Source organism: Sciurus vulgaris (genome assembly GCF_902686455.1).
Source record: "Sciurus vulgaris genome assembly, chromosome: 7".
NCBI classification, from domain to species: Eukaryota; Metazoa; Chordata; class Mammalia; order Rodentia; family Sciuridae; genus Sciurus; species Sciurus vulgaris.
In genome coordinates, this window is record NC_136467.1 from 120481639 (window position 1) to 120509433 (window position 27795).

The 27795-nt window shown below is 56.7% G+C and overlaps 1 protein-coding gene across 1 annotated transcript; it reads right to left on the reverse strand.

Moving 5' to 3' along the window:
- Positions 1-7018: 7018 nt before the first annotated feature.
- Positions 7019-26511, reverse strand: FGD2 (FYVE, RhoGEF and PH domain containing 2). The gene is made up of 16 exons (XM_079148338.1): positions 26165-26511; positions 22780-23020; positions 20492-20572; positions 19839-19987; positions 19038-19194; positions 18767-18905; positions 18226-18284; positions 17936-18082; positions 17297-17389; positions 13540-13619; positions 13424-13454; positions 12984-13073; positions 12332-12463; positions 9438-9584; positions 8410-8556; positions 7019-8143 (listed from the first exon to the last, which is right to left on the reverse strand). Exons 1-16 carry the CDS (start codon positions 26230-26232, stop codon positions 7928-7930), a joined length of 1977 nt encoding a protein of 658 aa, XP_079004464.1. The 5' UTR covers positions 26233-26511; the 3' UTR covers positions 7019-7927.
- Between the last annotated feature and the right edge of the window lie 1284 nt (positions 26512-27795).

The following is a 27795-nucleotide window of genomic DNA, read 5'->3' on the forward strand; positions in this document are numbered from 1 at the left end:
CATCCACAGAGCCACCGCTGAGATCAGGAAGTATGAGATGCACACCTCGCTGTAATTGAGCCCCGCAGGTCCTTCAGTCTGTCCCCAGACCTCCACTGAGGACGGACGGTGCCAGAAACTGGAAACAGCAGTGAACAAGCAACAAAGTCCCTGCCCTCCAGGGGCTTATTTTTTTTAGTGGTAGAGACAGTTATTAATCAAATAAGCACAAAATAGAGAAGGCAGTCTAATGTGGGTGTGATTATTACAAAGCGGAGCAGAGGGGACAGAGTGGCAAAGGGCACTGGGAAAGGCAGACGGGTGAGAAGTCCCTTTTCCCAGGCAGAGGCCTGAGTGAAATGAGGGAGCGCACCCTGCAGAGTGCTGGAGGACAGCTTCCCAGGCTGAAGGAGCAGCAGGTGCAAAGGTCCTGGGGTGGGAGTGTGCCGAGGGGGACAGCGTGTGGGCAAGGGGTTGAGCTCGGACAGGCAGCCAAGGGCCAGGTCACAAAGGGTCTGGTGGCCTGAGGAAGAGGACATCTGATGGTCTTCTAACTGGATCCCTGGAGGGGTGAGAGCAGGCCACTGGATCAGGTTTCAGATTGAAGAGAATTTGTGTGCAGAAGGACTGCCAGGGGGACGTACACACACACACACACACACCCTGCAAAGGCCCGGAGAGGAGAGGACGGTGGCTAGGACCAGAGAGGGAGGGCTGAGTGAGGAGGGGCTCCCTCTGGAATGTGTCCTGAAGGTTGAAGCAAGGGGCTGGCTCCTGGAACAGATTATCCCAGGAATGTTGGAATGCACAGGAAGAGCCAGCGAGGAGCAGCCAGAGGACCTGAGCCATCCTGCTGTGGGCCTGGGGCTTTCTGTGCCTTATCTCCTTTGACTTCACACCAAATCCCCGCAAAGCGGTTTTGTGCTACCAGTTGACAGTGAGTCAGTGGGGGCTCTGCCCAGGGTCCCGCAGCAAGCCCACAACAATGCCAGGTTCCAGCGTCCACAGGTACCCTCTCCACCACACCAGCCCTGGGGTTTTGAAAGCATCAGCATACTACCTGGCACATAGTGGGTGCTTAAATGATCTGTTTGCAAAATATTAACTATTAAAGGCCCTTGTTTCTTTATATTTATAAACGTTTAAAAGGTTATGAGTACTACATGGGCACCAGAATTTCTAAATAAACAAAAATTGCCAGGTGCAGTGGCACAAACGTGTAATACCAGTGACAGGGGAGGCTAAGGAAGGAGGATCACAAGTATGAGGCCAGCCTCAGCAACTTAGTGAGACTTTGTCTCAAAATAAAATACAAAGGCCTGAGGATGTAGCTCCATGGTGGTGTGCTCCTGGTTCAATCCCCAGTACCAAAAATAAATAAATAAAATAAACAAAAACAAAACCCTGACTATACCAAACACTGTGGGCAGTGAGTCTCATGCATTGCCAGTGGGAATGCAAATGGTGTCCCCAAGGTAGAACACAGCTTGGTAGTTAAGATAGTTAATCATATGCTTACCATACAACCCAGTGGCCCGATTCTAGATATTTACCCTGGAGAAAAGAAGCTATTCTCACAGCTCAAACAGCATTATTCATAATCGCCCCAAGACTAAGTATTTTATAGTTTGGTTCTGGAATGTCCAAACCTTGCGAGTTCAAGGTTTGGTCCCCAGTGCAGCAAGGTTCAGAGGTGGGGATTTCATATTTGGTGGTCTTATTGGAAGATGGTAGAACAGATCTTGTCCCTGGTCCCTTCCTTTCATTCTCTCTCTCCCTCTCTCTGTCTCTCCTCTCTCAGCTTCTGGGTCCTGCTGCCTCACCTCAGGCCCAAAGCAATGGAGACAGTTGACCAGAGACTAAAACTTCTGAAACTGTCAGCCAAAATAAATCTTTCCTCCTTAAAGTTGCTTTTCTCAGGCATTTTGTCACAGAGGCGAAAAACTAACACAGGCAGTAACCCAGTGTCCTTCAGCGGGCAAGTGGATAGGCAGGCGGTGGTATCCCCACCTGAGAGAAGATTCCTCAGCCGTGGAAGGGGTGAGTTCCGGGTGCATGTGGCAACTCGACAGAGTCTCTGTCCATAACGTGAGTAAAAGAAGCCAGGCTCCAGCGGCTAGGATCCCCTCCACGTGACAACTGGACAGGGCAAAATCGTAGGTCAGGAAAAGTTGCCAAGAGGCAATGGGGAGGGGTTGGGACAGCCACACAGGGCAGTGAGGGGGGACTTCCGCCGCCGGATGGCGGTGGTGGCTTTGTGACTGTGCCCTTTTCCCAAGCTTAGAGGGCTCTGCTAGTAGGTTTACTGTCTGTTACTCCTCAGTAAATCCCCTCACCACCACAAAGGCCAAGTGCCTCCACCTCTTTCCCCCTGACTTTCTTCCACTTCATTTAGCTCCAGAGTGAAGCTACTTCTCATGCAGACTGAACCCTCTGGAAAAAAAAAACTAGTTTTAGCCAGGAGCAGTGGTGGACACCTGTAACCCCAGCAAGTGGGGAGGCTGAGGCAGGAGGATCTCAAGTTCGAGGCCAGCACGGGCAACTTAGCAAGACTCTGTCGCAAAGTAAAATATAAAAAGGGCTGGGGATGCGGCTCAGGGGTGGGGCATCCTTGGGTTCAATCCCTAGTAACAGACAGACAGACACACACACCTCTTTCCAGGGCATGCTAGTGGCCTAGACTCCGAGTTCCCTAAGAGCAGGGACAACCATTTATTCAACTTTGTATTTCTAGAGACTCAATAAACATGTGCAGCGCAGCGACCAGAGGCAGACAGCACAGCCTGGAGAGCTGAGGACAACCACCGTGCCTCGTGGGCGGTTCCCGCGGCCGCCAGAGTTCTGGGTGCTGGACGCTTATTTGCTCAGTTGACGCCCTCCTGCCCCAGCCCTGAGGGAGGCGAAGCAGCCCCGCGGGGTGAAGACCACACAGCCTGCGAAAGGCACCTGGGTGGGGTCCGCCAGGGGCTGGCGCGGCCTGGACCCCAACCGCTGGGACACACCGCCCCCTAGCGCCGGCTGGGGGAACCAGCAGGGCCTGGGCGTGAACTGAGGTCACCGCTCAAAGGCTGGGTGACCTTGGGCCAGGTATTGAAGCTCGCCCCACCACCTTTCTCATCTATCAGTGCGGACACTTCTGATGCCAAAAAACAGTTCCAGGAGCTGTGGCCCCTGCCCAGCTCAGCGGGGCTCCATTCCCCAGCATCCCCCAACCCCCCCCAAAAAAGTCTGTTTTGGGAGGAAATGAGATGACAGGCGCTTCCTGCATAGTAAACAATACGCGGTAGACCCGTGGATACAGAAAAAACAAATGAATGAACCACGAAGCCTGTTCCTAGAGTCCCAGGAGTCCGGTGGCTGAGGAAAGATGTCTCAGGGAGGAAGGCGGGGAAAGCATCACGTGGAGCACGCCCATCATCCCAGCCCTGGGGAGGCAGAGGCAGGAGGACACAGATTCAAGACCAACCTCAACAACTTAGTGAGACCCTGACTCAAAACAAAAAGTAGGACTGGGGGTACAGCTGGGGGTAGGGTACTTGTCTCGCACGTGCCAGGCCCTAGGTTCCACCCCCAGCACTGAGAGATAGAGAAAGAGAGAGAGATGCCATCTGTCCTGGCCTCTGCAGCCCCCCCCCCCCCCCCCCCCCCAGCCTTCGGCATGTGGTTCCCAGAACCTGGACTGCTGGGGAAACCTCCAGCTTTTGACAAGTAAGACCTTTGTTAGTAAAACCTAGAAGGCAGTAGAGTACATCCTGGGAGGTTCAGGGTCATCAACGAATCTGGGCTGAGGTGCCCCAGGGAAGGCTGGGGCCTCTCTGATCCCACAGGACCCAGCTCTGGGGAGGGGAGCCCAGGCTCCCCACAGGCACAGCTTTCTGGCAGGTCCGGCCTTCGCTCCCTCATTATGAGACTTCTCCAGGTGTCCACATTTGCTGGAGTAAGTGACCTCATTGCTGCCAGGTGCTCCCAGACAGCGCCTGTAAAGCCTCTGGTGGCAGCTGAGTGGCAGTGACAGGTCAGGCCCCCAGGGAAGGAGCAGGCCAGGCGAGTCTTCCTATCCTTCCCGTGGGAAAGGTCTTTTGTTCTTATAATGATAAAGTAATACATGATGCTGAAAAAATGTAAACACCACAGAAGCATCTAGAGGAGAAGCAAAACAACGCCCCGAGCAAGCGGTGCGTCACCTGAGCCAAAGCAGCTGTGAAATATCCTGGTCCCAGCAGGATCCTTGTGGGTAAGGATGCTGCCTCTTCTAGCCCCAGTCATGTGATCCCAAGCAAGTTACTCAACCATCTACACTGGGGTTTCCTCATCTATAAGGTGATGGTCATGTAGTATCTGCTTCTAAAAATATTAAGGATTAAATGCAGTCAGGTGAGGTGGCACACACCTGTAAACCAGCAAATCCGGAGGCTGAGGCAGGAGGCTAGCAAGTTTGAGGCCAGCCTCAGCAACTTAATGAAGTCCTGTCTCAAAAAGGGAGGGGGCTGGGATGTGGCTCAGTGGTAGAGTGTCTTGGGGGAGGGGAGAAAATTAAATGAATAATCTTGACCAACTCCTTAGATCAGGGCTTGGCACAGGATGAGTGTCTGAAATGTTGTTAGTGCTTCTTCCCTGGGACGGACCCAGGGCCTCGAGCAAGCTAGGCAAGTGGTCTACCCCGGAGCTATCTCCCTGGCCCCCAGGATCTAAGGCTTCTTGTCAAAGAGTTGTGTAGTTCTCCAGCAAGCACATACCAGAGTTTATCTCGTGAGTTTGGATAGGCAGAAGTTTATTTAATGTTTTCTGTTTGTCTGTTTGCGGTGCTGGGATTGAACCCAGGGCCTCGTGCATGCCAGTCAGGCACTCTACCAACTGAACTACATTCTCGCCCCGGCAACCCTTTTCGAGACAGGGTCTTGCTAAATTGTCTAGACTGGCCTTGAACTTGAGATCCTTCCGCTTCAGTTTCTGGAGTCACTGGGATTACAGGTGTGTCCCCGCGCCTGGCATGAGTCTCCTGTCGATGGATAAGTAGCTCCAGTGTGGGGGCCTGTTCAAAACCATGTCAACCAGCACCCTCATGCAGGAGTCTAGGGACACGGCCTATGTCCTTGGGGCAAATTCTTGGAATTGTAACTGCAGTCCAGGGGGGTGTGGTGCTCTTGGGGGGAGTACTGGGTGCCCCGGACTCCATCCGCCCGTCTCACTCACAGTTTAAATCCCATGGGGCGTCTGCGCCTCTGTCTGCATCTCTTCCCTGGCCTCGGACACCCGTGCACTTGATGGGCCAAGCATGGGCACCCAGCGGCGTCTTGCCCGCAGCAGAGCCCCTGGTGGCTGCCGCTCCCAACCTGCCCCTCGGCTTCCCCTCGCCGAGTCTCCAGGTGTCGGGGTCGGAAGTCCTGGGGTTGCCTTGGGCGCTCCTCTCTCACCACGTTTCTTCTGTAGGGGAATTTTGGTCACTCCACCTTCCAAATAAATCCAGAACCTTCTCTTGGCTTTTGGCCTTCGCTGCTCCAGCCCTGCATTGACCTGACCTCTCTTCCCCTTTCCGTGGCTGCAGTAAGCAGCGGAGGGGCCTGCTGCAGCCATCTCCACCGCTCGCTCCCTCCCCTTCTTTATTATTGAGGTTGTTTTTCAAACATTAAAAATTAACTTCTTCTCCTTCTCCTCTGGGGATTGACTCTAGAGGTGCTTGAACACTGAGCCACATCCCCAGACTTTTTTCATTTTTTTATTGACAGGGTCTCACTAAGTTGCTGAGGTTGGTCTTGAACTTGGGTCCTCCTGCCTCAGCCTCCCCAGCAGCTGGATTACAGGCATGCGCCAGGGCGCTGGCCAAAGGTTACTTCTTAAGGACTTCCTTAATTTTGCTTTTAAACACACACACACACACACACACAGCTTTTTTCTTCAGCAAGGGTGACCAGCTGTGGCATTTGCCTGGAAATGGAGGGGTTTCCTAGGACTTGAAGACTTTCAGTTTTAAAGCCAGGAAAGTACAGCCTGGTTGGTCACCTTATGGAAGCCCTTATCATGTCTGGAGTGCTCTATATTTTACTTATTTGTCCTGTTGAGTGTCGTCTTCAGTGGAACATGACCTTGGTGAGGGCAGGGACGCTTGCTGGTCTCCCCCACTGCTGTACCCTCAGTACAGAAACCGCATTTGTTTCCTGCAAGATGCTTGATATTTGTTGATGAGCGAGGGGTGAACTCATGGCTGGCCTTGAGGATTTTGCCAATGAGGTTTTGTTGTTGTTGTTTTGTTTTTTTGTGCTAGGGATTGAGCCCAGGGGCGCTGTCCAACAGAGTTATATCCCCAGCCCTTTTAATTTGTTGAGACAGGGTCCTGCTAAATTGCCCAGGCTGACTTTGAACTTGTGATCCTCCTGCCTCAGGAGCCACTGGGATTACATGAGCCATGGCACCTGGCTTACTGGGCTTTTTAAAACAACCTGTAGGAAAAAATATATACATGTACACCCTACAAAAGTGAGGTGTCCCCAGGCCGAAGGCCCGCCCTGGCCCAGCATAGGCCAAAGCCCTGAAACTTGTCCATTTTTCTGCTTCAGGGCAGAACTCAGCAAAACTCCTGGGAAGAGCTGAGGGTGTCCAGGCCCAGACCCAGGCCTCTGGTGACCACTGCCACCCCCTGGTGGTCTCTCATGAAAAAGCAGCTGCCTCGGCAAATGGGCCAGTGGCCTGAGCAGGGGAGATACAGGCACCCGACTTCTTTCCTCTGCCTTCCCCTCTCTCCCTCCCTTCTCTTTGCTCTTTCTCCCCCCTCTCCCTCTCCCACTCTCCTCCCCACTTTCCTTGCCTTACTGTTCTGCTGGCTGATAGAAAAATCTCTGACATTAAAGTCAAATAAACCTGCTCTGGCATTTTGAGCTGTGTAACTTTGAACTAGTCTCTAACCCTTTCTGAGCCTGTGTCCTCATGGAGAATATGGGAATTGCAACTCCTGATGATAAAAGGAGCTAATCCACACAGAACGCCCAGCACACAGCTAGGGCCTCTAGATGTTTATTAGTGTTGCTACCACCCTGCCGCCAGCTGCACAATCATTGGTAGTCAGCTGGCTTTCTTCCTCACCCATGTATCCCAGGCTGCACATTAGTTTCAGTGGCACTCCTAAAAACTACCCAGGCCTCCCCAATCCCAGGCCAAGTTGATGAAAAATCTTGGGCGGTGGGCACACATCGATGATCTTTATTTTTTTAAATGTTTTTACGGTATGAGGATTGAACCAGGGGTTCCGTGCCACTGAGCTACATCCCTAGCCCTTCTTGATTTTGAGAGTGTCACTAAGTTGTCCAGGCTGGCCTCGAACTTGTGCTACCCCCTGCCTCTACCTCCTGAGTTGCTAGAATTTGGGGGTGTGCACCAGGGTGCGTCCCTGGTTGATTTTTTTACTTAAGATTTTTTTTAAAATTATTTTTATTTTCAGGTAGACTATATTTTAGAGAAGTTTTAGATGCACAACAAAATTTACCATAAAATACAGACAGTTCCCATACTGGTGAATATTTTTTAATCTTAAAATTAACTTGTGGATCTATTCACCAACATTTCTATTTTTATTATGATTGTTATTTTGGTACTGAGGATTGAACCCAGGGTTTTTTTTTTTTTTTACACTGAGCCACATTCCCATCCCCTTTTATTTTTAATTTTGATATGGAGTTTCCCTAAGTTACTTAGGATTCCACTAAATTGTTGAGGCTGACCTTGAACTTGAGAGCGATCCTCCTGCCTCAGCCTCCGGAGCCCCTGGGACTACGGGCGTGCACCACCGCGCCCAGGGGGACCCATTTTTTTGAATGGTGGATCAGGACGTGTGGTCCAGACACAGATGCCTGCAGTGGATTCTGTGAAAGCACAGCTTGGGGTGGGCTGTGGGATCAGCCCCTGGCAGAGTTCGGCTCTGAGTGGGAGGGGCGAACAGGGAGCGGCCAGCGGTGGCTCAGTCAGACAGGTCCCCGTCATCAGGCACCCCGGGGCTCCAACCGCTGGCTGCCCTTTCCATGGCCTTCATCCACCGACCCTTCAGCTCCTCCGTCTCGGCCTTGAAGGTGTAAAGCTGGCCCGACTGTTGCAGCTGGAAGGCCCGGGGGTCCCCTTGGGGCCCTGGGGTCACCTGGTAGCCCAGCAGGGGGATGGAGGTGTGGGCCCGCATGTCCTGGAGGAGGAGAGCGAGTGGGCTGCCATTTGGAAGGCAGAGCACGTGCCTGCCACTCAGACCTCTGGCCCCATAGAGGGGGGCGGGCTGGCGGGAGGGCAGCAGGAGGGTGGAGGACTGTGAGCTGCAGCCCGGGCCCAGCTCGGAAGCCCGCTGACCCACTGACCCACTGAACCGTGATGCTGGGCCTCATCTGACATGTGGGCCAACAACGCCCCCACGTGGTGGGGAGACCAAGACCCGGGTGGGGCAGACGCTGGCCTCACCTGAGGAGCCGCGTAGACATAGAGCACCAGGGGATCATCGCGGGGGATCACACACCAGCCCCGGGGGCCACTCTTGCCCCACTTGTCCCCGATGAGCTGCAGGAAGCTGCACATCAGACTCTGGTCAGGCCCAGCCGAAGCTCCTTTCTGAAAGCAGAGGGGCAGCGGGACCCGGCGCCCACCATGTGTCCGTCAGGCAAGCCTGGGGCTACAGCCACTATTTTTAATCTTCAAAGCGAGGAGGGGTATTTGCCCCTGTGGCTCAGAAATGTCATGCCCTATGCCTATGTCACCAGGCTGGCCAGTGGCAGAGCTGCATGGAGCCCCAGCCAGCCAGGACCTGAAGGGCGGGCGCCCATGGGGGGCAGGGCCAGGAGGGCTTATCCCCTGCAGTAGCTCTGAGAACAGAGTCAGGGATTGGGGGGGACCAGGTCTGCAAGGACAGGGAGGGCTGGGAGGGAGCGGATGTCCATCAGAAGGAACGACCTGGAACAGGCTGGGGTCTTATCGTCTCCTGGGGACTGTGGGATGTCAACCTGGCCTTTATGAGGGGTGGGGAAGGGCAACCAGCACGCAGACCATCTGTGGGGGCGGGGAGGGCGCGGGGAGGCCCTGATGGCAGGTGACAGACAGAACGTCTGAGGCAGACAGAAAAACCCACGCCAAAGTGTGGGGCACACCACCCTCTGGACCTGGGTCTCCATGGGGGAGGACCAGCTGGTCCCTGCGGTCCCTTCCAGCTAGGTGGAGTCTGCGGTCTGCCTGGCCTGGAGCCTCAGTGTCCCCATCTGTCAAATGGTATCAGTGACACCTCCTGGGACCATGGAGAGGCGGGGTGGAAGAGCCCGCTGATAGCCTGCAGCCCAAAGCCGCCTCTGGTGACAGCCCTGGGCCGCCTGGGCTGGGGTGGGGGGAGCAGGAGGGAGGGTGTGATCACGCGGGGTGGTCGCTCAGCACCTAGGACAGGGCTGTCGCGCGCAGCCCGCTCACGCTCAGCAGCGAGGGACAAGGGACGTGAGAAGCCGCACCTCCAGGATGCCCCGCCTCCGCTCCTGCCTGTCCTGGGGGAGCACGCTGCCAGTCAGGAAGGTGTAGCAGGCCAGGCAGACCCGGCTGGGCCTGTTGTCGTTGTACTTGAGCTCGGCCTTGTAGTCAGAGCACCGGGCGCACACCACCTGGGGGGAGGCAGGAGGGCCTGAGGTGAGACCTCGGTCAGGGGGCAGGACAGGAGAGCCACCAGGGCAGGAGGGAGGGAAACAGTGCAGGCAGCAGAGGCAGAGCGGGTAGCCCCCGGGCTGGCCGAGCTCCAGGACCTGAGGCTTCAGGGGCAGGGGACAGGCAGAGCTAAGACCCGGGCTCTGAGTCTGCGGCTCCTCACTGCCCCCTTTCACGAGGGGCTGGGACTTGGGGGGCCTAATCCTGGACGGGGCCTTTGTCCTCGCAGGAGGGTGAGAGCAGGTCAGCCCAGAGAGGGCGGTGACATGCGGAGGGCCACACAGCTCACTGGCAGTGCAGACCTCCACAATCAGGGCGTGTCTTTACAGTCCTGCAGTTTGCTTTAGGACCCATGTGAATTTTGCCTTCTACTCCAGAATGTTCTAGTATAAAAATGATGGGCCAATGTTTTAGCCAGGAAGAGTTGTAGTGAGTACGCTGAGGAGCAGGGCCCACCCCAGACCATCCCTGAGAAGCCCCCAAGGCCCATGTGGGTCAGGCGGGGGAGGCCAAGGAAAAGAGACACAGCACCCTGCAGGACGTGGCTCCAAGGAGGGCCAGGATGGGGCTGTGGAAGCAGGGGCAAGAGGAAGGCCGGGGAGGAGGGTATACGCGGCCAGCGGCTCGCCGGGCGTCTCCACCTCGCCAGGCTCCATCTGGGCTCCCATCTGGCAGGCGGGGAGACAGACACCGGGCACCTGAGCCACCAAGAGGATGACTCCCCGACTCCCCAGGCGCAGGGACGCGCACAGGCAGGAGACGCCTCGGGCTGCCCAGGCCCCAGGGGCTCCGGTTGTCTCGGGAGTATTTTGTTGTTGTTTTGAGAAATTTAAATTATTTAATATAACTAGTAGATATTTTTCTGCTTCACCAACTTCTAATTGTGAAATATTTCAAAACTACAGACAAGTTGCAGCTCTGACTTTTTTTTTTTTTCTTTTGGTCCTAGGCATTACCCCAGGGGCACTTTACCACCAAGCCCCAGCCCCAGCCCTTCTAAGTTTTTAATTTTCAGACAGGGTCTCATGAAGTTGCTGAGGGCCTTGCTGAGTGGCTGAGACTGGCCTCGAACCTGTGATCCTCCTGCCTCAGCCTCTCAAGCTGCTGAGATTACAGGCGTGCTCCACCCCGCCTGGCTAAAACTCCAGACAAGTTGGGAGAATACAGTGAGACCACTCACCAAAGTCACCAGTGGTTACAGCTTTTGTCTCATGGGTTTTCTCTCTCTCTCTCTCTCCCCCTCTCCTTTAAATCTGTAACTGATATCTCTAAGAACAAAGGTGCTCTCCTACCCATCCGCAATGTCTTCATGACATTTGGGAAATTGAATATTGAGACAATATTATCTATACTTGCCTCACAATCAAGTTTCCCCCAACGGTCCCAATAATGACCTTGTGTCCCTTGCCCCAGAATTCAAGTGAGGATGATGTATTTCATTCACGGGTTGCATATTTTATGGGGTCCTACGCCAGAAGGCAGGTAAATGGGCATTGTGATTCTTTGTACCTCTTTGCACGTCTTCCCTGTTTTTTTTTTAATTTTTAAAATTTATTTTTATTTTTATTTTTTGGTAATGGGGAGTGAACCCCAGGATCATTTAATCACTGAGCCACATCCCCAGCCCTTTTTATATTTTATTTAGAGACAGGGTCTCACTGAGTTGCTTAGGGCCTCACTAAGTTGCTGAGGCTGGCTTTGAACTTGTGATCCTCCTACCTCAGCCTCCTAAGCTGCTGGAGTTACAGGCTGCACCACCATGCAGGCCTCTTCCCTTATTTTTATTTTTATTTTTTGAACTGGGGATCGAACCCAGAGCTTTGGGAATGCGAGGCAAGTGCTTTGTCCCTGAGCTACATCTCAGCCCCTCTTCCGGGTTTTTAACAAGTGACTGGGGACTACTTACACAGCTCCAAGTGTGAACTGATGGGACTGTCATTTTCAGAACCATAGCAAGACCCTAGATCCTCCCTGTTTGGCTTGTGCATGTGACTCACGGCTTACCATCTGTATGCAAGTCCCAATTGCAGCCTAATGCATTTCGGGGACACCTCCCTGACTGGCCCCAACCTGTCCCACTGAACACCTCCTGTGCCCTGCAGCTTATTAAACACGGAGGTTGCAAAGGGCCTCTCTACTCCCAGAATAGATGAAGGGGACCTGGTGTGACAGGGACCTACTCCTGCAGAGCAGCAGGTGCACCTGGAGGGAAGCAAGAGTCACCCGAGCCCCCTCTGAGCATGGAGGAGCCGAGCGAGGGGGTAAGGCAGGAGACTTCCTGTGGCTCTCACGACCACCCTGGAGGCAGCTCAGACTCCCCCCGTACAGAGAGGAAGAGGCTGCCAGGCCAGCGGGGTTAGCACGGACGGATCAGGTGCCCGAGGAGGGGCGAGACAGCGAGCGGAGCTGGCCAGGAAGAGAGGGTGCTGGGGCGCAGGGCTGCGAGGACGGGTGTGGGCGCCCACCTAGGGAAGGAGCGCGGCTGCAAGTTCAGGGGCCTTGGGAAATGGTGACAGAAAGCAGGTGACAAGGTCAGCCCGGTGGCGTCAAGGGGTTTGTTTTACTGCTGGGACCTCCATTTTCCCATCTGTAAAGTGGGGCGCTGCAGCGCCCGCTCCAGAGCCGCACCGGGCCAAGCGCATCCGGCCGGGGACTGAGGAGCCGCTGGGCCGCACGGAGCAGGGGCGGGGCCTTCGGGGGCACTCACGTAGCCACAGGCCCTGCAGTGGTGGCGGCGGCGCGTCAGGGCATTGAAGGGCTCCTGGCAGCGCATGCACATGGTCACCATCTTGTCCCGGACCCACTGCGGCGCTCGGAGACCCAGCTCCTCCGACTGCAGCTGTGGGACAGGGAGGAGTTGGGCGTCCCAAAGGCTTCCACTGACAGAACCCAACAAACCTTCGTGAGAGGTCACTTACTATTATTCTTATTTTACAAGAGAGAAAACTGAGGCCCAGAGAGGTCAAGAAACTCAGCAAAGTCACCCAGCAAGCCAGACCTCAGAGCTCATGTAGGCAATCAAGTCCCGGATGTCCTCCCTGACCCCACCTCCCCGCCTGCCCCATTCCCTGGCCCACATTTCTCAGATCATTTCAAATCCCACACTGCACTTCGCCTGGGCCAGAGCTGCCATCTCCATCCTTGTCCCCGGATACTGCAGAGAGGTCCCCAAGGGCAGGTTTTGCTAGAGGGAAGCTTTGTCTCTGTCACCAGGGAGCAGTGGGTAGGAAGGACTTCCCCTGGTCCCTTCAGGTCCCTCCTGGTGGGTGACACTCCTTGTCCCTTGGAGCTGGCCTGGGTGGAGAGGGAGGGAGCTTGCGGGCTGGCAGCTCCAGGCGGAGACCCAAGGCTTCACCAACCTGCTCCTGGGCGTCGCCCTCCGCGCCCTGGACTGCGGCCTTGAAAGTTTCATTCCTCTTCTCGATTTGGTCGATGGCGGCTTGGCAGGCCTGGGTGGAAGGTGGAGGAGGTGGGGGGCATTGAGGGGCAGCAGGGGCTCCTCCTCCGTTCATCCACCCACCAATCCCCCGTGCAGAAAGCCGGCTGGCGCCAGGCCTGGATCCCGCACCCCTCGGGCTGCCCTGAGGAAGGAGAAACTGAGCCCCCGAGCGCCTGTGAAAACAGAGGCTCAGAGAGGTGACTTGCCCCGGGCTTTCCAGCCGGGCAGTGAGAAGCAGCAGGATTTGAACCCAGGGCTGGCTGCACGCTCCACAGAGCAACTCCTTAGGAAGATCGGGGAGCAGCCAGCACACCCAGTGTTCCGGGCTCAGACTCCAAGGAGCCCTGGCCGTTCCCATACCTGCATCCAGGAAACCATTTCCTCCTCGGACCTGCTCGGAAGGGAGGTGAAAGTGCACGTGGGCGCCAAGGGGGCACCACCGGGTCCCCTGCCTGCCCGCCCCAGCTGCCCCCTACCGGGCCTGCAGTTCCAGCGTGCGCTGCTTCCCCGACACCAGGAAGCTGTGGGGGAATTCCACGTCACTCAGCTCCCGCACCTGCAAGCCGAGGAGGGGCCCCATTCAGCCCGGCTGTGCCCCGTCCCGGGTGCAGCACTGTGGAGCCAGGGCAGGTGCCTGTGCCCGAGGGGCAGGGATGGGGAACCGGCTCTCCACCTGTCCAGTCCTGCTGAACCCAGCAAAGGCACCTGCAGCGGGGCCTCACGCTACGTGAGGGGCACTCCTGGCTCCAGGAACTTCAGCAGCAGCTGAGATGGCCCAGTGTGGAGAGGAGGGGACAGCCCCCAGCAAAGCCCAAGCAGAACTGGGTCCCCACACCAGACGAGGATGTGACCATTTTCTTGGCTTAAAATGTCCATAATAAAAAGTTGAAGGAGGTTGGGCGTGGTGGCGCATGCTTGTGATCCCAGTGGCTTGAGAGGCTAAGGCAGGAGGATCACGAGCCTCAGAAAATTAGGGAGGCTGTAAGAAACTTAGTAAGACCCTGTCTCTACATAAAATATAAAAAAAAAAAAAAGGGCTGGGGATGTGGCTCAGTGGTTAAGCACCCCTGGATTCACTCCCCAGTACCAAAAAAGAAAAAAAAAAAAAAAAAAAAAGTTGAAGGAAATAATCTTCACAGCAACTTTGGAAGGCAGATACTATCATCCTCATTGAGGAGATGAGGACATGGAGACCTGCCTGAGGTCACACAGCATTGAATGGGCAAAATAAGGCTTCCAGCTCAGGTTTTATGGGGACCAAAGGTCAGGTGGGAGGACATTCACCTCCACCCAGGACTCCACCCAGCCCTGAGTCCTGCAGCTCAGATGGCCCCAGGCCACGTGGGGACAGATTTGCAAAGAGAACCTAGACACACCTGGAGCCCTCTGCCGTGCCACTTGGTGGCCGGGGCTTCACGCCCGGCGGGGGAGGCCACCACTTCCCTGACAGCGCTGACCCTGAGCACATCCTCCCCCCTGCCAGGCTGGACTGAGCTGGACTGAGCGCCTTGGATCCCGGGGAGGTCTCTGGAGCTGAGAAGGGTGGAGATGGGGGAAGAGGAGTTTGGGGAAGCCACTCAGCAGTCATGTGTGAGGACGACGACACACTGGACTGGAGCAAAATGCAGCCAACCCAGTGGGGCGTGGTGGCACACGCCTATGATCCCAGTGGCTCGGGAGTCTGAGGCAGGAGGATCGAGAGTCCAAAGCCAGCCTTAGGAAATTAGGGAGGCCCTAAGCAACTCAGTGAGACCCTGTCTCTAAATAAAATATAAAAAAGGGCTGGGGACGTGGCTCAGTGGTTGAGTGCCCCTGGGTTCAATCCCCAGTTAGAAAGAAAGAAAGATGGGAGCAGACCCATAGCAAATGCCAGTAAGGAAGAAATCCCATGATGGCCCACGTCTGCCGGGGCCTGGCTCCAGGATGCACGGCATTTAAGGGGCAAAAGAAGGATTCCAGCTCAGGTCTGCAGTCCCTAAAGGTCAGGTGGGAAGACACTTATTTCTCCGGGTGGGGAGAGAGAGCAGGTTTCCTACCATGGGACAGGATCAGAAAGTCTGGCAAGGCTCTGGGATTACTCCGGTGGGGGAGAGGGCAGAGGGAGACGGGGCAAGTCCAGGGTGTGGCGTCCAGAAGCAAGAGGACACAGGCTATTCTGATAGAAGTCCTGAGTGTCCAGGACACCCCTGAGATGCTCACACAGCGCCTCTGGTTTCAAGGGAGCTCGGCTGCACCCAGTCTCAACGGCCCGCCCAGCTGGGGGCCAGTGCCAAGCCCACTTATCCGCACAGTGCCTTTGTGCTCCTTGCAAAAAGGATGAATCCAAATGCTTTACCAGCATCTGTTGGGAAACTGGCATAACATCCAGATTTTGTTGGAACAAGATATTTGACTGCCATCTGCCGGACAATTCTGACTATAAATATACAATCTATGGTATTGTCATAGTCTGCCAACATGCAGTCTGCTGCAGATGGCACCCTCTCGAATGAGATATCCTTGTACAGTGCACAAGCTGCACAGCTGTACATGGAGTCCCTGAGGGGGCGGACCTATAATCCTTCCTTCTTTGCAGACTGGCCCTGTGCAAAACATTAGTACCAGGTGAGATTGTGGCGCCAGCTGCTGAGAGCAGGTCTCCTTGACACACCAGAAAGCAGCCAGGGGGTCATAGGCCAGTGAGCACCATCATGGTGTTCAAGCCCAGACCGCTGCTTCCTAACTTCAGGTTCAGAAAATGGTCTGGCCTAGACATGGGGCCGTGGACAGCTCTGCACCTGCCATGCCAGTGCCCTCCAGGAGAGGGCGCTGTGCAGCCACTAGAGTGAAAGCAGGCGGCAGACTCCAAGAGACCAGCGTTGGCCGGTGCCTCAGTCCTCCACCTCCAAGCACCCGACCTGCTCACACTCGGCAGGGCATATTTTCTTTCTGGTGCTGGGGATCAAACCCAGGACCTCGCACACGCCAAGCATGCACCCTACTGCTGAGCTGCACGCCGCCTCTACGAACTTTCTCTTTATGACTGTGTTGGTTTCTGTGTTTCTTGATCTTTCTGTCAATCTCTGCCTGCGTCTCTGCCCCTCCTGTGATAAGATGCCCGCCACTTCCTCCTCAACATCTGAGATTTGGCCACGAGCTTCATCCCTCTGAGCAGAAGCCTTACTTGGGAACCTGCAGCATGGGGATTAAACTCGCAGGCTCCAGACCCAGGTACACTTGAAGCTTTGAATCAAGGTTGTCCAGATCAGAATTTGCCCTGGGACTCCTGAGCAAGTCATGTAATTAAAGTCTTGGGTTTCTTATCTTTTTAAATGGGATCAATAGTAATGCACTCACACAGGCGAGTTTTGAAAGGTTATGTCCCACAGCAGTTGACAACTCAAAACAACTTACACCTGCCCTGAGCAGAGTGCTGGTTGAATAAATGACAGCCCATCCACAGTGGAATACTATGCAGCAGTGCAAAAGGATGAGGCAGCTGTAATGTGCTGAGGGCAACACTCTCCAGAACTAGTAGTTAAACAAGCAGAGTGCAGAGGCACGGTAATAGAAGGTACGTGCAAAGGCCTGGAGAGAAGCCAAGGTAAGGGGAAGCAGGGGAACAGGGCAGGGAGGAGACTGCCCAGGTCTGTGTATTTTATATTGTTTGATTTTTGAAATTCGTATTATCTAATTGTTAAATCATCATCATCATCATCATCATTATTATTGGCAGCATTAGGGATGGAGCCCAGGACTTCCAGCATGCTAGGCCAGCATTCTACCTCTGAGCTACATCCCAGCCCTTTATTATTTTTTATTTAGAGACAGAGTCTCACTCAGTGACTGCCCAGGCTGGCCTCAAACTTGGAATCCTACTACTTCAGCCTCCCAGGGCTGAGGATGCAGCTGGGGATGTAGCTCAGTGGCGGTGTGCGGGCCTGGCATGCGCGAGGCCCTGGGTTCAATCCCCGGGGGCAGGGAGCAGGGGCTCAGGCCCTACCCAGACCTGCTCCCTGAGCACCTGCATCCACCCAGCCCGGGCTGGTGCCTCTTTACTCCCTGACTAGCAGCGCTGTGCGGGCAGGAAGCGCAGTGCAGGCGTCTGGCCATGCCACTCCTAGGGCCAGGGAAGGACCCCTGCAGGAGCTCTACCTCCAGCCCTTCCAGCCCCGTGTGCTGGGGACTCGCTGGCAACCTGGGTGACCCTGCACTCTTCCCCACCCCGGGCCACCTTCTGGCTGAGCCTCTCACCTTCATCCCGGCCACATTGATGCGCGTCCTCACCTGGAACTGGGCACCCACCTGGATGACCCTGGGCACACAGTAGAGCAGCATGTTGTTGAACTGCGGAGGGGGGGGGGGTGTGTTGTCAGTGTGCCTTCCAGAGTGGGCGGCACCAGGATCCCTCCCTCTGCCACCTTCTGGCCTAACTCACTGGACGCCACAGATGACGGGGAAGGGGCTGTCCAATCCCTGCCCCACTAGGATGGGTGCCAAAGGTCACCCTACTGTGGGCACGAAGGGAACAAAGCCGACCTCACACCCACAAGGCTGTTCTCACAGGGGCTCAGGGCCCAGGGACTTGGGGGAGGGAGGTGTAGACCTCTGGGTGGGACCACTTTGCCGGATCTCAGGAGAGCCCCTGGCTTCTTCAGAGTGAACAGGGCAGTTCTTCCTGGCAGCTAACCTAAGGCCTCCCTGCTGTCTCCGCCCTAGAACAGGATTAACACTGGCTTTGGAGTCAGACAGGTTGGGGCATCTCTGGGAAGACTGTAGGTTGGAAATTCCTGCGACCCAGTCACCAGGCATCAAAGCATCGTACAGAACACAGGGTCTTCCCTGAGCCTCCTGCAGTGCCAGATGGCGGCCAGGCTCCCCGCAGCCCCCTACCAAGAAAAGGTAGCGCTCCATGGGGTCCCTGCGGCGGAAGGAGATCTTGAAGACCGGGCCCTCGCGGAGCAGGGCGTTGGAGGGGTCCACCATGTCGTCGTCCAGGCCCAGGCGCTGGTACACCTCCCACAGGTCCTGCAGCCGCTCCTGAGCACGAGGGAGCGCCTCAGCCGGGGCCGCCGCTTTGTGGGGCCGGCGTGGGGGCGGGCGCCCAGACTGAGGGGATCCAGCCACTGGGGCGGGTCAGGCCCAGAGGACGCCACAGGCTCGCCCCAGGGCCCGCCGCTCACCATCTCCGCGATGGCTGCGTTGGAGTGCTGGGCGGCGGAGAAGATCATGTCCAGGGCTTCTGAGGAGGAGACGGCCAGGGTCACCCCGGACAAGCTGCGGCTGGCGGCTGGGAGGCCTGGAGGCTCTGCAAAGCGGCTTCAGGACCTGCCAGGACCGCGCCCGAAGCGCCCACGGGTGCGCCCTGCACACGCGGTGTCCAGATGGCGGGGCCATCGGTGGGGAGACTGGACGCACCCAAAGGCAGTGCAGCTAGGGGTTGGGCTTGGAGCAACGACCCGAGGGCGCGGTGGGAGAAGCGCGGGTTTTGGCACCCTGCGGGCACAGGTTCAGTCCGGCTCTCCTCCTCTCTGGCTGTGTGACCTCGAGCAAGTCACTTAAACTCTCTGGGCCTCAGTATCCTTTTTTGGTGAACAGTGGCTAAAGGTATGGATAATGCCCACATTCGATACCCATGACTGGCAATCGACAGCCATTCGACAGCCATGTTGTAGATGCTCCATAAAGAGACGGAGCGGCCCCTTGGACGGCGGGCGGGCTCACTCTGGGCAGCGGCGCGGTCCGGGGCCTGGGCCGGCAGCTTCTGGACGTACTCCTTCAGCAGCAGCTCGTAGCGCGGGACCCTCTGCACTGGTTCCAGCATGTGGTGCTGCAGGGTCAGGCTCCCCGAGGCCTCGCTGCTCTGGGGGAGGACAGGTTGGTGCGACGCCGGGAAGGGGGAGCCGGGAGGGCCGGGGGAGCGGCAGGGTGGGCGGGCACTGGGGCCTGGACACGCCCCCAATCCGCCAAGCCAGGCTCCACCCTCCCGCCCCACCTGGATGCGGGCGACGACCTCCTGGAAGGGCGGGGACTTGTCAGTCCAGGTGGCCAGCAGCTCTGCCGCCCGCCCGAAGTTCTTGACGTACTCGCTGTACATCTTCAGGAACGGCGCCAGTTTCTGGATCACGTCCCCAATGCGGGGCGTGGTCGTCCTGCACAAGGACACCCAGGGATGGTCCTCAGCCTGGGACTCCAGCAGGGCCAGGGGAGGCCGGCTCTCTGCGCCGCCCCGTGCACCCACGTGCGCCTGGCCCCCTTGGACCGCGACCCCCAGGGCAGGTGCTGGCACCCGCTGACCGCCCTCCCCCACGGCGCGGAGCCTGCAGCAGGGCAGGCAGCTAGGTCAGGTAGCAGTCCCAGGCCCCTCGCCCATTCCACGCTCAACCCTGCGGGAGGAAAGAGCCTTTAACCATCTTAGAGATGAGGACGCGGAGGCTCAGAGGGGCTGGCCTGCCTCAGCTGCATTCCCACCACACCAGCCACTCCAGCTGTGTGGCCTTGGGCCAGTCACTTCACTTCTCTGTGCCTCAATTTCTACTCTGAAAAAAATGGGAATGATGGCAGGTGACCTCATAGGATGTGCGCGCGCTCTCTCTCTCTCTCTCTCTCTCTCTCTCTCTCTCTCTCTCTCTCTCTCTCTCTCTCTCTCTCTCTCTCTCTCCTTGTTCACCCAAGCTCCTTGCTGTGCCTAGCCGGGTGGAGGGGACTGTCATGGCCCCTCACGGCAAGCGCACAGCCTAACGGGTGAACCCGGGGCCCCGGGTTCCTGGACCTGGCCGGGCTGCGGCCGCCTCACCAGTCATCCAGGCGCCTCTGCAGCTCCGGGAGGAAGAACTGCGCGTGGAACTGGTGGATGGAGGAGATGTTGGAGAAGATGAGTCGGACCACGTCCTCGGGGAAGGCCTTGCTGCCGCGGGCCTCCCTCAGCAGCTCCTGGAAGAACACCTGCCGCCGCCACCGCCGGGTCACTGGCTGCCCAGGGGCGCCACCCACTGGCCCACCCAGGCGGGGCAGCGCGGCGGGGGAGGGGGCCTGAGGGTCGCCGGAGGCCCCCCCTTAATCTCCCTGAGTCCAGCAAAGACCCTGGGGAGGGACAGCAGGGGCTCTGTGTTCTGGTCACTTCGCAGATTTGGGGACATGGGGTTTGGCCAAAGCTGACGGAGGTCAGAAATAGGCCGGTCCTGGGTCTGTGGGGCTAGTGGACTTCACCAGGCGTGAGCGCCCGCGCTGATGGCCAGTGACTTGACCCTGTGGCCTTGGGGCTCACTAAGAAAGCGTTTGGGTCCGTGTTGGGCGGCACGTGCCAGCCCGCAGGCTGGGAGCCTGCGGAGGGGCTCATCCCTCCTAGCTCAGCCTCGTCACTGGGCGCCAGGGCCTCGGGTCAAACCCAGGGTCCTGAGGACTGGCAGGTGGGGGAGGGGGGCCCGGCTGGGCAGTGGGGCCACTGGCCTGGTCCAGAAGGTGCAGGCGAGCCACATAGGCCTGCTCCGTCTCCAGCAGCTCCCGGACCACCCTCTTCTCCTCTGGCTCCTGCAGGAGTGGGAAGAGGAGAGGGCAAAGGGAGGACCCGGCTCCGCTGCGGAGACCCTGGTCTGGTCTCCAGCGCCTCCCTGCAGTGCGTCTGGGCTGGCCTTGGCACGACCTCATCAGAGAACTGTGAGGCCGAGCCCACGCTGGGGTTAGGAAGTGCCAGCTTCACCGGCAGCTGCCACCTGTGCTCCCTCGGGGGCTTCCAGTCACCACCTCAAGAGGGCTGGCTGCCTGATGGAAGACCTCCAGGGGAGGCCACAAAGAGGAAGCTGGAGGTGCATGGAGAGAGAGGGAGGGTCCTAGCTGTCCCTGCCCAGGGGCCAGCTCACACGTTGAGCCATCGTGGGAGTTCTAGCCCCAGACGCCACCTCTTGGGGTCGCGTGAGAGAGATCTTGTTATAGGCTAGCTTGTGTCAGGCACAGTGGCACATGCCTGTGATCCCAGCAGCTCAGGAGGCTGAGGCAGGTGGATGGCGAGTTCAAAGCCAGCCTCAGCAATTTAGCAAGGCCTTAAGCAACTCAGAGAGACCCTGATTCAAAATAAAATATAAAAAGAACTGGTCCCCAGCACGGCAGAAAAAAAAAGAGCTAGAGATGTGGTTCAGTGGTTAAGAGCCCCTGGGTTCAATCCACAGGATCAAAAAAAAGCCTAACTTGTGTCCCCCACTCAGGTGCTCCAGCCTTCAGCTCCAACAGTTATAACCGTCTTTGGAAATGGGGCAGTGAAGGAGGTAATCAAGGTCAAATGAGGTAATAAGCATGGGACCCTAAACCACAGGACTGGTGTCCCCATAAGAAGAGGAAGGGAGAGCAGGAATGTGTATGCACAGAGGGAAAGGCCACGCAAGGACACAGCAGGAGGGCGGAACAGAGGAAGGAATGGAGGCTGCCCCGAAACCAGCCCCCCGGGCACCTTGATTTCGAAGTTAGGTCCCGAGAACTGTGAGAAAATACCTTTCTGTTGTTTGAGCCACACAGCGGGTGGTATTTTGTCTTGGCAGCCTTGGGAGACTAACACAGACCCCCAATGAGACCAACAGAAAAGCTGTCCTGCAGTATCCCAGTCAACCCAATAAGGTGTCATGTTAGGCCACTGTGTTTGGGGTGGTCTGCCATGCAGCCTTCGATCACTAGAGCACGCTATTGCGATCATCCATCACAAGGCTCAGAGAGGTTAAGGTGACTGCCCAAAGTCACACAGTGAGAAAGAGGAAGAGTGGGGTGTGAACCCATGGAGCTGGTTCCGGAGTACAGTCCCATGCTTTGTCCCCCCTGATCCACAGACCAGGAGACAAATCCATAGAAGAGAGGTGACCCATTCAGGATCCGACCAGGTGTTAGTCTAGGGGCAGGAACATCAGCACTCAGACCTCTACTTCTGGTTTGAGAATGGTACCCGCTCCAAACAGTAAACTGAGACCACACCTGCGAAGGATATCAAGTTCACAGGGTGAAGACTGTTCTAAGCTGCGTGACCTTGAGCGAGTGTCTTAGGCTTCAATTTCCCTGACTAAATGACTCCAAAAGTGAACCCCACCCCAGCTATTGTGAGTCAACATCCAGATATCAGAGAGAACATTCGGCTTTTGGTTTTGGGGGATTGGCTAATTTCACTTAGTGTGATAGCCTCCAGTTCCATCCATTTACTGGCAAATGGCATAATTTCATTCTTCTTCATGGTTAAGTAATATTCCATTGTGTTTATGAACCACATTTTCTTTACCCACTCATCTGTTGAAGGGCACCTAGGTTGGTTCCATAGCTTAGCTATTGTGAATTGAGCTGCTATAAACATTGATATGGCTGCGTCACTGTAATATGCTGATTTAAGTCCTTTGGGTATAAACGGAGGAGTGGGACAGCTGGGTCAAATGGTGGTTCCATTCCAAGTTTTTAAAGGAATCTCCACACTGCTTTCCAGAGTGGTCGCACCAATCTGCAGTCCCACCAGCAATGTATGAGTGAACCTTTTCCCCACATCCTCGCCGACACTTACTATTCCTTGTGTTCCTGATCGTTGCCCTTCTGACTGGAGTGAGGGAGACGGGAAGTAATGGGGCAGGCGCAGAGTCCTGGGGTATAGACAGTCCCAGGCTGTTGAGGGAGGGCCGTCTGGCTTCTGGCTAATCTCTGGTCACACAAGTTCCCGCCCGGGCTCCGGCAGAGGAGGGTGTCTGTGGAGGCGGTCAGGGAGAGGCCCCGCTTACCTGTGGCTCAGGCCCGGGGCAGGTCCCAGGCTGGCAAGGTCTCCTCCAGGCCCCGCTGGACAGCTTGTTCTTCAGGGAGCTCAGACACCTCCTGCTCATTGACCTGGGCCCGAACTCTGGGGTCTCCCCCACATGCTGCTTCTCCCATGGCCCCAGGGACAGGGGCGGGGGCTGGGGCCTGTGCCCAGGGCAGGGATGGGCATCCTCCAGGCCATGGGCTCTGGGCTCTGCTCCCGGGGTCCTGAGAAGAGAGCAGACCCAAGAGTTTCCTTGTCAGGGAATGCAGAGAATAGCAGCATGCCCGGAGAGGGACTGGGGCGACTGTTGTGCATTCCTGGGGTGCAGTGGCTCCTGAGTGCCCAGCACTCTGTTGAAACGTGCTAAGTAAAACTTCCAGGGGCTGGGGAGATAGCTCAGTCGGTAGAGTGCTTGCCTTGCAAGCACAAGGCCCTGGGTTCAATCCCCAGCACCCCAAAAAAAAAAAAAAAAAACTTCCACTTCTCTCCCAGTGCCTTTCTCGGAGGAAACTTCAGTCTTCAAGATGAGTCACTGTTTATTCTCTGGGGAACTGCATACTTCCCTGTTTGAAATGCAGCCACACTGAGAAGACCCCTCCTTCTATGGAGGTTTTTGGCTCTTCTCAGATCACCCCTGCATGTCACTCCTGTGTTCATTTCTGCATCAGTAACTGATACATAGAGGGAAGGTGGGAGCCATGGAGTGATCTAAAGTGAGAGCAGACCTGCTAAAGCTAGGATGGGACCTATGCTCTTCACATGACCAGCTGGGGAAAAAGCCAACCTAGGAGCAGATTCCCTGCTCCACCAGGACAGGGCTCCAGAGGACAGCTTTGCTACCCTGTGCACTGGGTCTGCCAGTCAGTCGAATTCCGTAGATAACGGATGTCATCCTCACTAAATATGTCTGGTGACATGGGCTGCTCCCCATCTCCCTGGGCATGGAAAGGCTCACGGTGAGAGCAGAGTAGGTAGCCTTATGAGAAAGAGGCTGAAAAATGGAAGGTCTGACAAGACCTCTACTAGAAAGGTTTGCATTATTCCCATTTTGCAGTCATGGGAACTGAGACACAGAAAAGATGAGAAACTTACAGCTTGGGTGTGAAAAGGTGGGATTCAAATCAGACAGGCCAGTTCCTGAGCCTTGGCCCTAAACACCTTCTCCTTTGAGTAAAGGAGAAACAGGTCCAGAGAGTCAAAGTGGCTTGCCCCAGGCCACACAGCCAGTTGGCGGCAGAGGGGACGCTGGGGCCCGGTCCCAGGCTGCTGCCCCTCGGACTCTCAAGCCTCCGTGGCACGGAGTGCCTGGTTCCTCAGCCCCGGAGCCTGCAGCCCAGGCTGGCTGATCTCGGGCTTCTGCTCTGCTGTGGTTTCGGCTTCTGCGTTTCTCCCCACGTGCCCCAGGCCAGCTTGTTTCCTCCTTGCCCCTCAGTTTCAGATCAGCCTGGGCTCCAGGGGTTCTCCCAGAGAAGCCCTGGTTGAGGCTGCTGGCATGGTGCCCCTCGCTCCGCCAAGGCTGACTCTCGCCCTCTGACAACACCTGCTCTGTGGCCATTCTGGTCCAAGGGCCACCCGCTCAGGCCAGGGGTGCTGCCCGGGCAGCCAAGGCAAGCCAAGGGGCTCCACACCTGGTGTGCTGGATGGCGGGGAGCAGGCCCCCCACGCCCCTGGTGGGGTGGGCCGGGCAGGAGCTGTCCTCGGTGCTGAACGGGACCAGCGGGCAAAGACCCTGGGAGAGCCGCGGTCCAGTCACCAGCGCGGGTGGCTGAGCTGGCCTTCTGGGTGGGTCAGGCCACCTCCACCCTGAAGCCCAGGGGCCGCCCCTCCCAGGGCGTCTTCGTCACGACCCTGCACCATGTTATGGCACCAGCTTTGCATCCCAGGTCAGGGATCCTCCTCCTCCTCCCCGGGTCCCAAGGGTGCTGAGCTGTGCTCCCTTCAGTGGGGAGCCCTCTCCCAGCCGCCAGAAGTATGGGTGGCTGACGGGAGCTGCTCCCTCTGGTGGGGAGACCAACTGATTCAAATACCCAGACCTTTGCCTCTGCCTGGACACCCGAGGGGCGGCCCAGCCCAGGGCGCCCTGGCACAGGCCGAGGCCTCCACCGCAGCTCAGCCACGCCCCTGGGCCTTGTCCCCAAGGCTCTCCACACCAAAGCCCTCAGGGCCAGTCTCTGTCTCAGAGTCTCCTTCCAGGGCCCACCCACGACCATCCCTGACACAGTCCTGGGCTAAGAAGGGTCTGCTGAGCGGCTCAGGGTTACACACACCCCTTGCCAGGCCACCAGTGACCGCCGCACATCTGGTCCTGGCTTCTCCCCTCTGGCAGAAGCCTCGGCACACAGCACGTGAGCCCAAAGCCGTGGGCATCCCTGGGTCTCCATCCCCTCGTCTGTAAGACGAGAACAGAAGCAGAGGCCACGCCATTCAGATGGACTCTTAGGACGGTGACATCAAACAAGGAAGGACGGGCACCCCAGACAGTGCTGCCGGGACGTCCACCCCGCTTCACCGCACGGTCCCAGCCTGAGCCATGACTCCCGCTCCCAATTTCGATCGCATCCACGTTGTTTCCACTGTGTTCTGTTTGAGTGGCCGGTTATGCGGTTTGCCCTGCTCGCAGGGAGAAGAGGCTTGGTGAGAATCAGCTGTGATTTCTGGGAGGTGCTGGGAGGGCAGCGGGGGAGTCTGCAGCCCAGACCCTACCCTTGATCCACCCCCCCACACACTCACAACCACCCTGGGTGTTTTGTTTTGTTTTGTTTTGTTTTTCCATTGTTTGTTTGGTACCAAGGATTGAACTCAGAGGCACTCAACCACTGAGCCACATCCCAGCCCTTTTTTATATTTTATTTAGAGACAGGGTCTCCCTGAGTTGCTTAGGGCCTCACTAAGTTGCTGAGGCTGGCTTTGAACTCGTGATCCTCCTGCCTCAGCTTCCGGAGCCCCTGGGATTACAGGCGTCTGCCACCGCCAGCCCTGTTTTGTATCTTATTTAGACACAGGGTCTCGCTGGGTTGCTCAGGGTCTTGCTAAGTGGCTGAGGCTGGCTTGAAACTTGTGGTCCTCCTGCCTTAGCCTCCCAAGCTGCACACCACACCCAGCTGACACTGGTCTTAACTCTTCCAACACGTGTGGCTCCGTCTCCCTGCCCTGTTCTGGACCCCAACTGCACTCTCTTATGCTCCAAGGAGCCCATGACCAAGGCTGTGGGTGCTGCCCAGGCAGGAGGAGATGCCCAGGGAGGACCCAAGAGCATTGCCACAGAGAGTGCTGGGGGCAGCCCTGGCCCTGGGACCTGGAGCATGTGCTGCCGGACACGGAGCTGGAGGCCGCCTGGCCCGTGACCCTTCCCCCCAGCAGCCCGGTACCTGCTGTTCTCAAACACAGTCACCAGGCTGGACACAGAGGCCAGCTTCTCCTCATCTGCCGGCTCCATCCTGCAGGCCTGCAGGGTGGTCCTCAGCACCCCCCGAAGCAGGGAGGCGGGTTCCTAGCAGCACACGTGGCACCCTGGGCTGGGGACGCCCGTGGGCTAGGACATCCTGGAATCTGCTCCCATCTTTCCCGAGGTTGCAGCAGGCCAGCTTCTGGCTTCAGGGTGAAGAAAGAGGAAGTGGTCCCAGGGCCTCCTACAAGGGAAAGGCCAGTTCTCCCCGCGGGGGAGGAGCCCGCAGGCCCCACGTTCCCCATGGGCTGATCTTCCCCTCCTGAGACCCCCGTCCCAGGAGCTGCCTGCAAGGGGCCACCGGGCCAGGGGCGGCTTCTGGAGCCGGACACTGGACTTCCCTCTCGCCGGAGTCACTGCAGCCGGCCGCACTGCCCATGGCGAGGTCCAGGGGTTGCACGTTGGCCTCCCTCTCAGCAACTTCTTTTCTGGATCTGTCCCTGTTCACTGGTGTCAGGAAACAGCTTTTTCTCCAGAATTGATCACGAACCTGCTAGGGCTGGCGGGCAGGAGCGCTGCTGCCTTCCCACCTCCTTACTGGGTGATCTTGTATCAGTAGCCTCTGTCTTCACCTTGCTGCCCCCAGGGAGAGCAGCTTCCGCCCTGAAACTTGGAAGACAAAATTAGCTCACACAAACACCTTTTAGTGCTTTATGAGTTTTTTTTTTTTTTTTTTTTTTTTTTTGCAGTGCTGGGGATCGAACCCAGGGCCTTGTGCTTGTGGGGCAGGCACTCCACCAACTAAGCTATATCCCCAGCCCTTTATGAGTATTTTCTTATTTACTTCATAATCACCTTATGAGGTGAGTCCTATTACTATCCCCACTTTCTACAAGAGGAAATTGAGGATCAGAGAGGTTAAGTAACTTGCTTGAGATCACCCAGGAAGAAGAACACAAATGAACTTAGATTTTTCAAAGCAAAGGTGGGTGTTCTACAAAGATTCGTTGGGAGCCTGGATAAACACCATGCTGCTCCACCCTCAGGCTTCCCTGCCACTAGTGTGCTGGGTTGTGTCTGCCTGATGCCTCCTGGGCTGCCCAGTCTACCAATTTTTCCAGAACAAATGGCCACTGCCCCTGTTTTTCCTCAATCAAGCCTCACAGGCCATTCAAGTCCTCTCCCACTAGGGTCTGGTCTCTCGTGTTCTTAGCCAGAGCTCTTCATTGATACTGGTCTTTGTCCGGAGCCTAGGGACTGAGCCTTAGTCATCTTGATACCCGAAGTGCCTGGCACAGCTTCATGCTACAGCAACTGTGAAACCTGGGGCCTCTTGGGCCACCAGCTGTACTCCCTCAGGGCTTTGCCTGAGCTGCTTCCTCCACCAGAGATCTGGCCCCATCTCCAGCTCTAAATCTCCCTCCCCACCTTGTTTCTGGTTTTATCTTTCATTATGAAGAATCTAGAATGCAGGGCATGGTGGCCCATGCCTGTGATCCCAGCAGTTCAGGAGGCTGAGGCAGGAGGATCAAGAGTTCAAAGCCAGCCTCAGCAATTTAGTGAGGCCCTAAGCAACTCAGGGAGACCCTGTCTCTAAATAAAATATAAAAAGGA

Coding starts and splice junctions, on each gene's coding strand:
- FGD2 (XM_079148338.1), bottom strand. CDS start 26,232: ATGGAGCCGGCAGATGAGGAGAAGCTGGCCTCTGTGTCCAGCCTGGTG. Junction 19,988..20,491: donor GCCTGCACCTTCTGGACCAG/GCCAGTGGCCCC, acceptor TGGCGGCGGCAG/GTGTTCTTCCAGGAGCTGCT. Junction 18,285..18,766: donor GGACCGCGCCGCTGCCCAGA/GTGAGCCCGCCC, acceptor TCTCCTCCTCAG/AAGCCCTGGACATGATCTTC.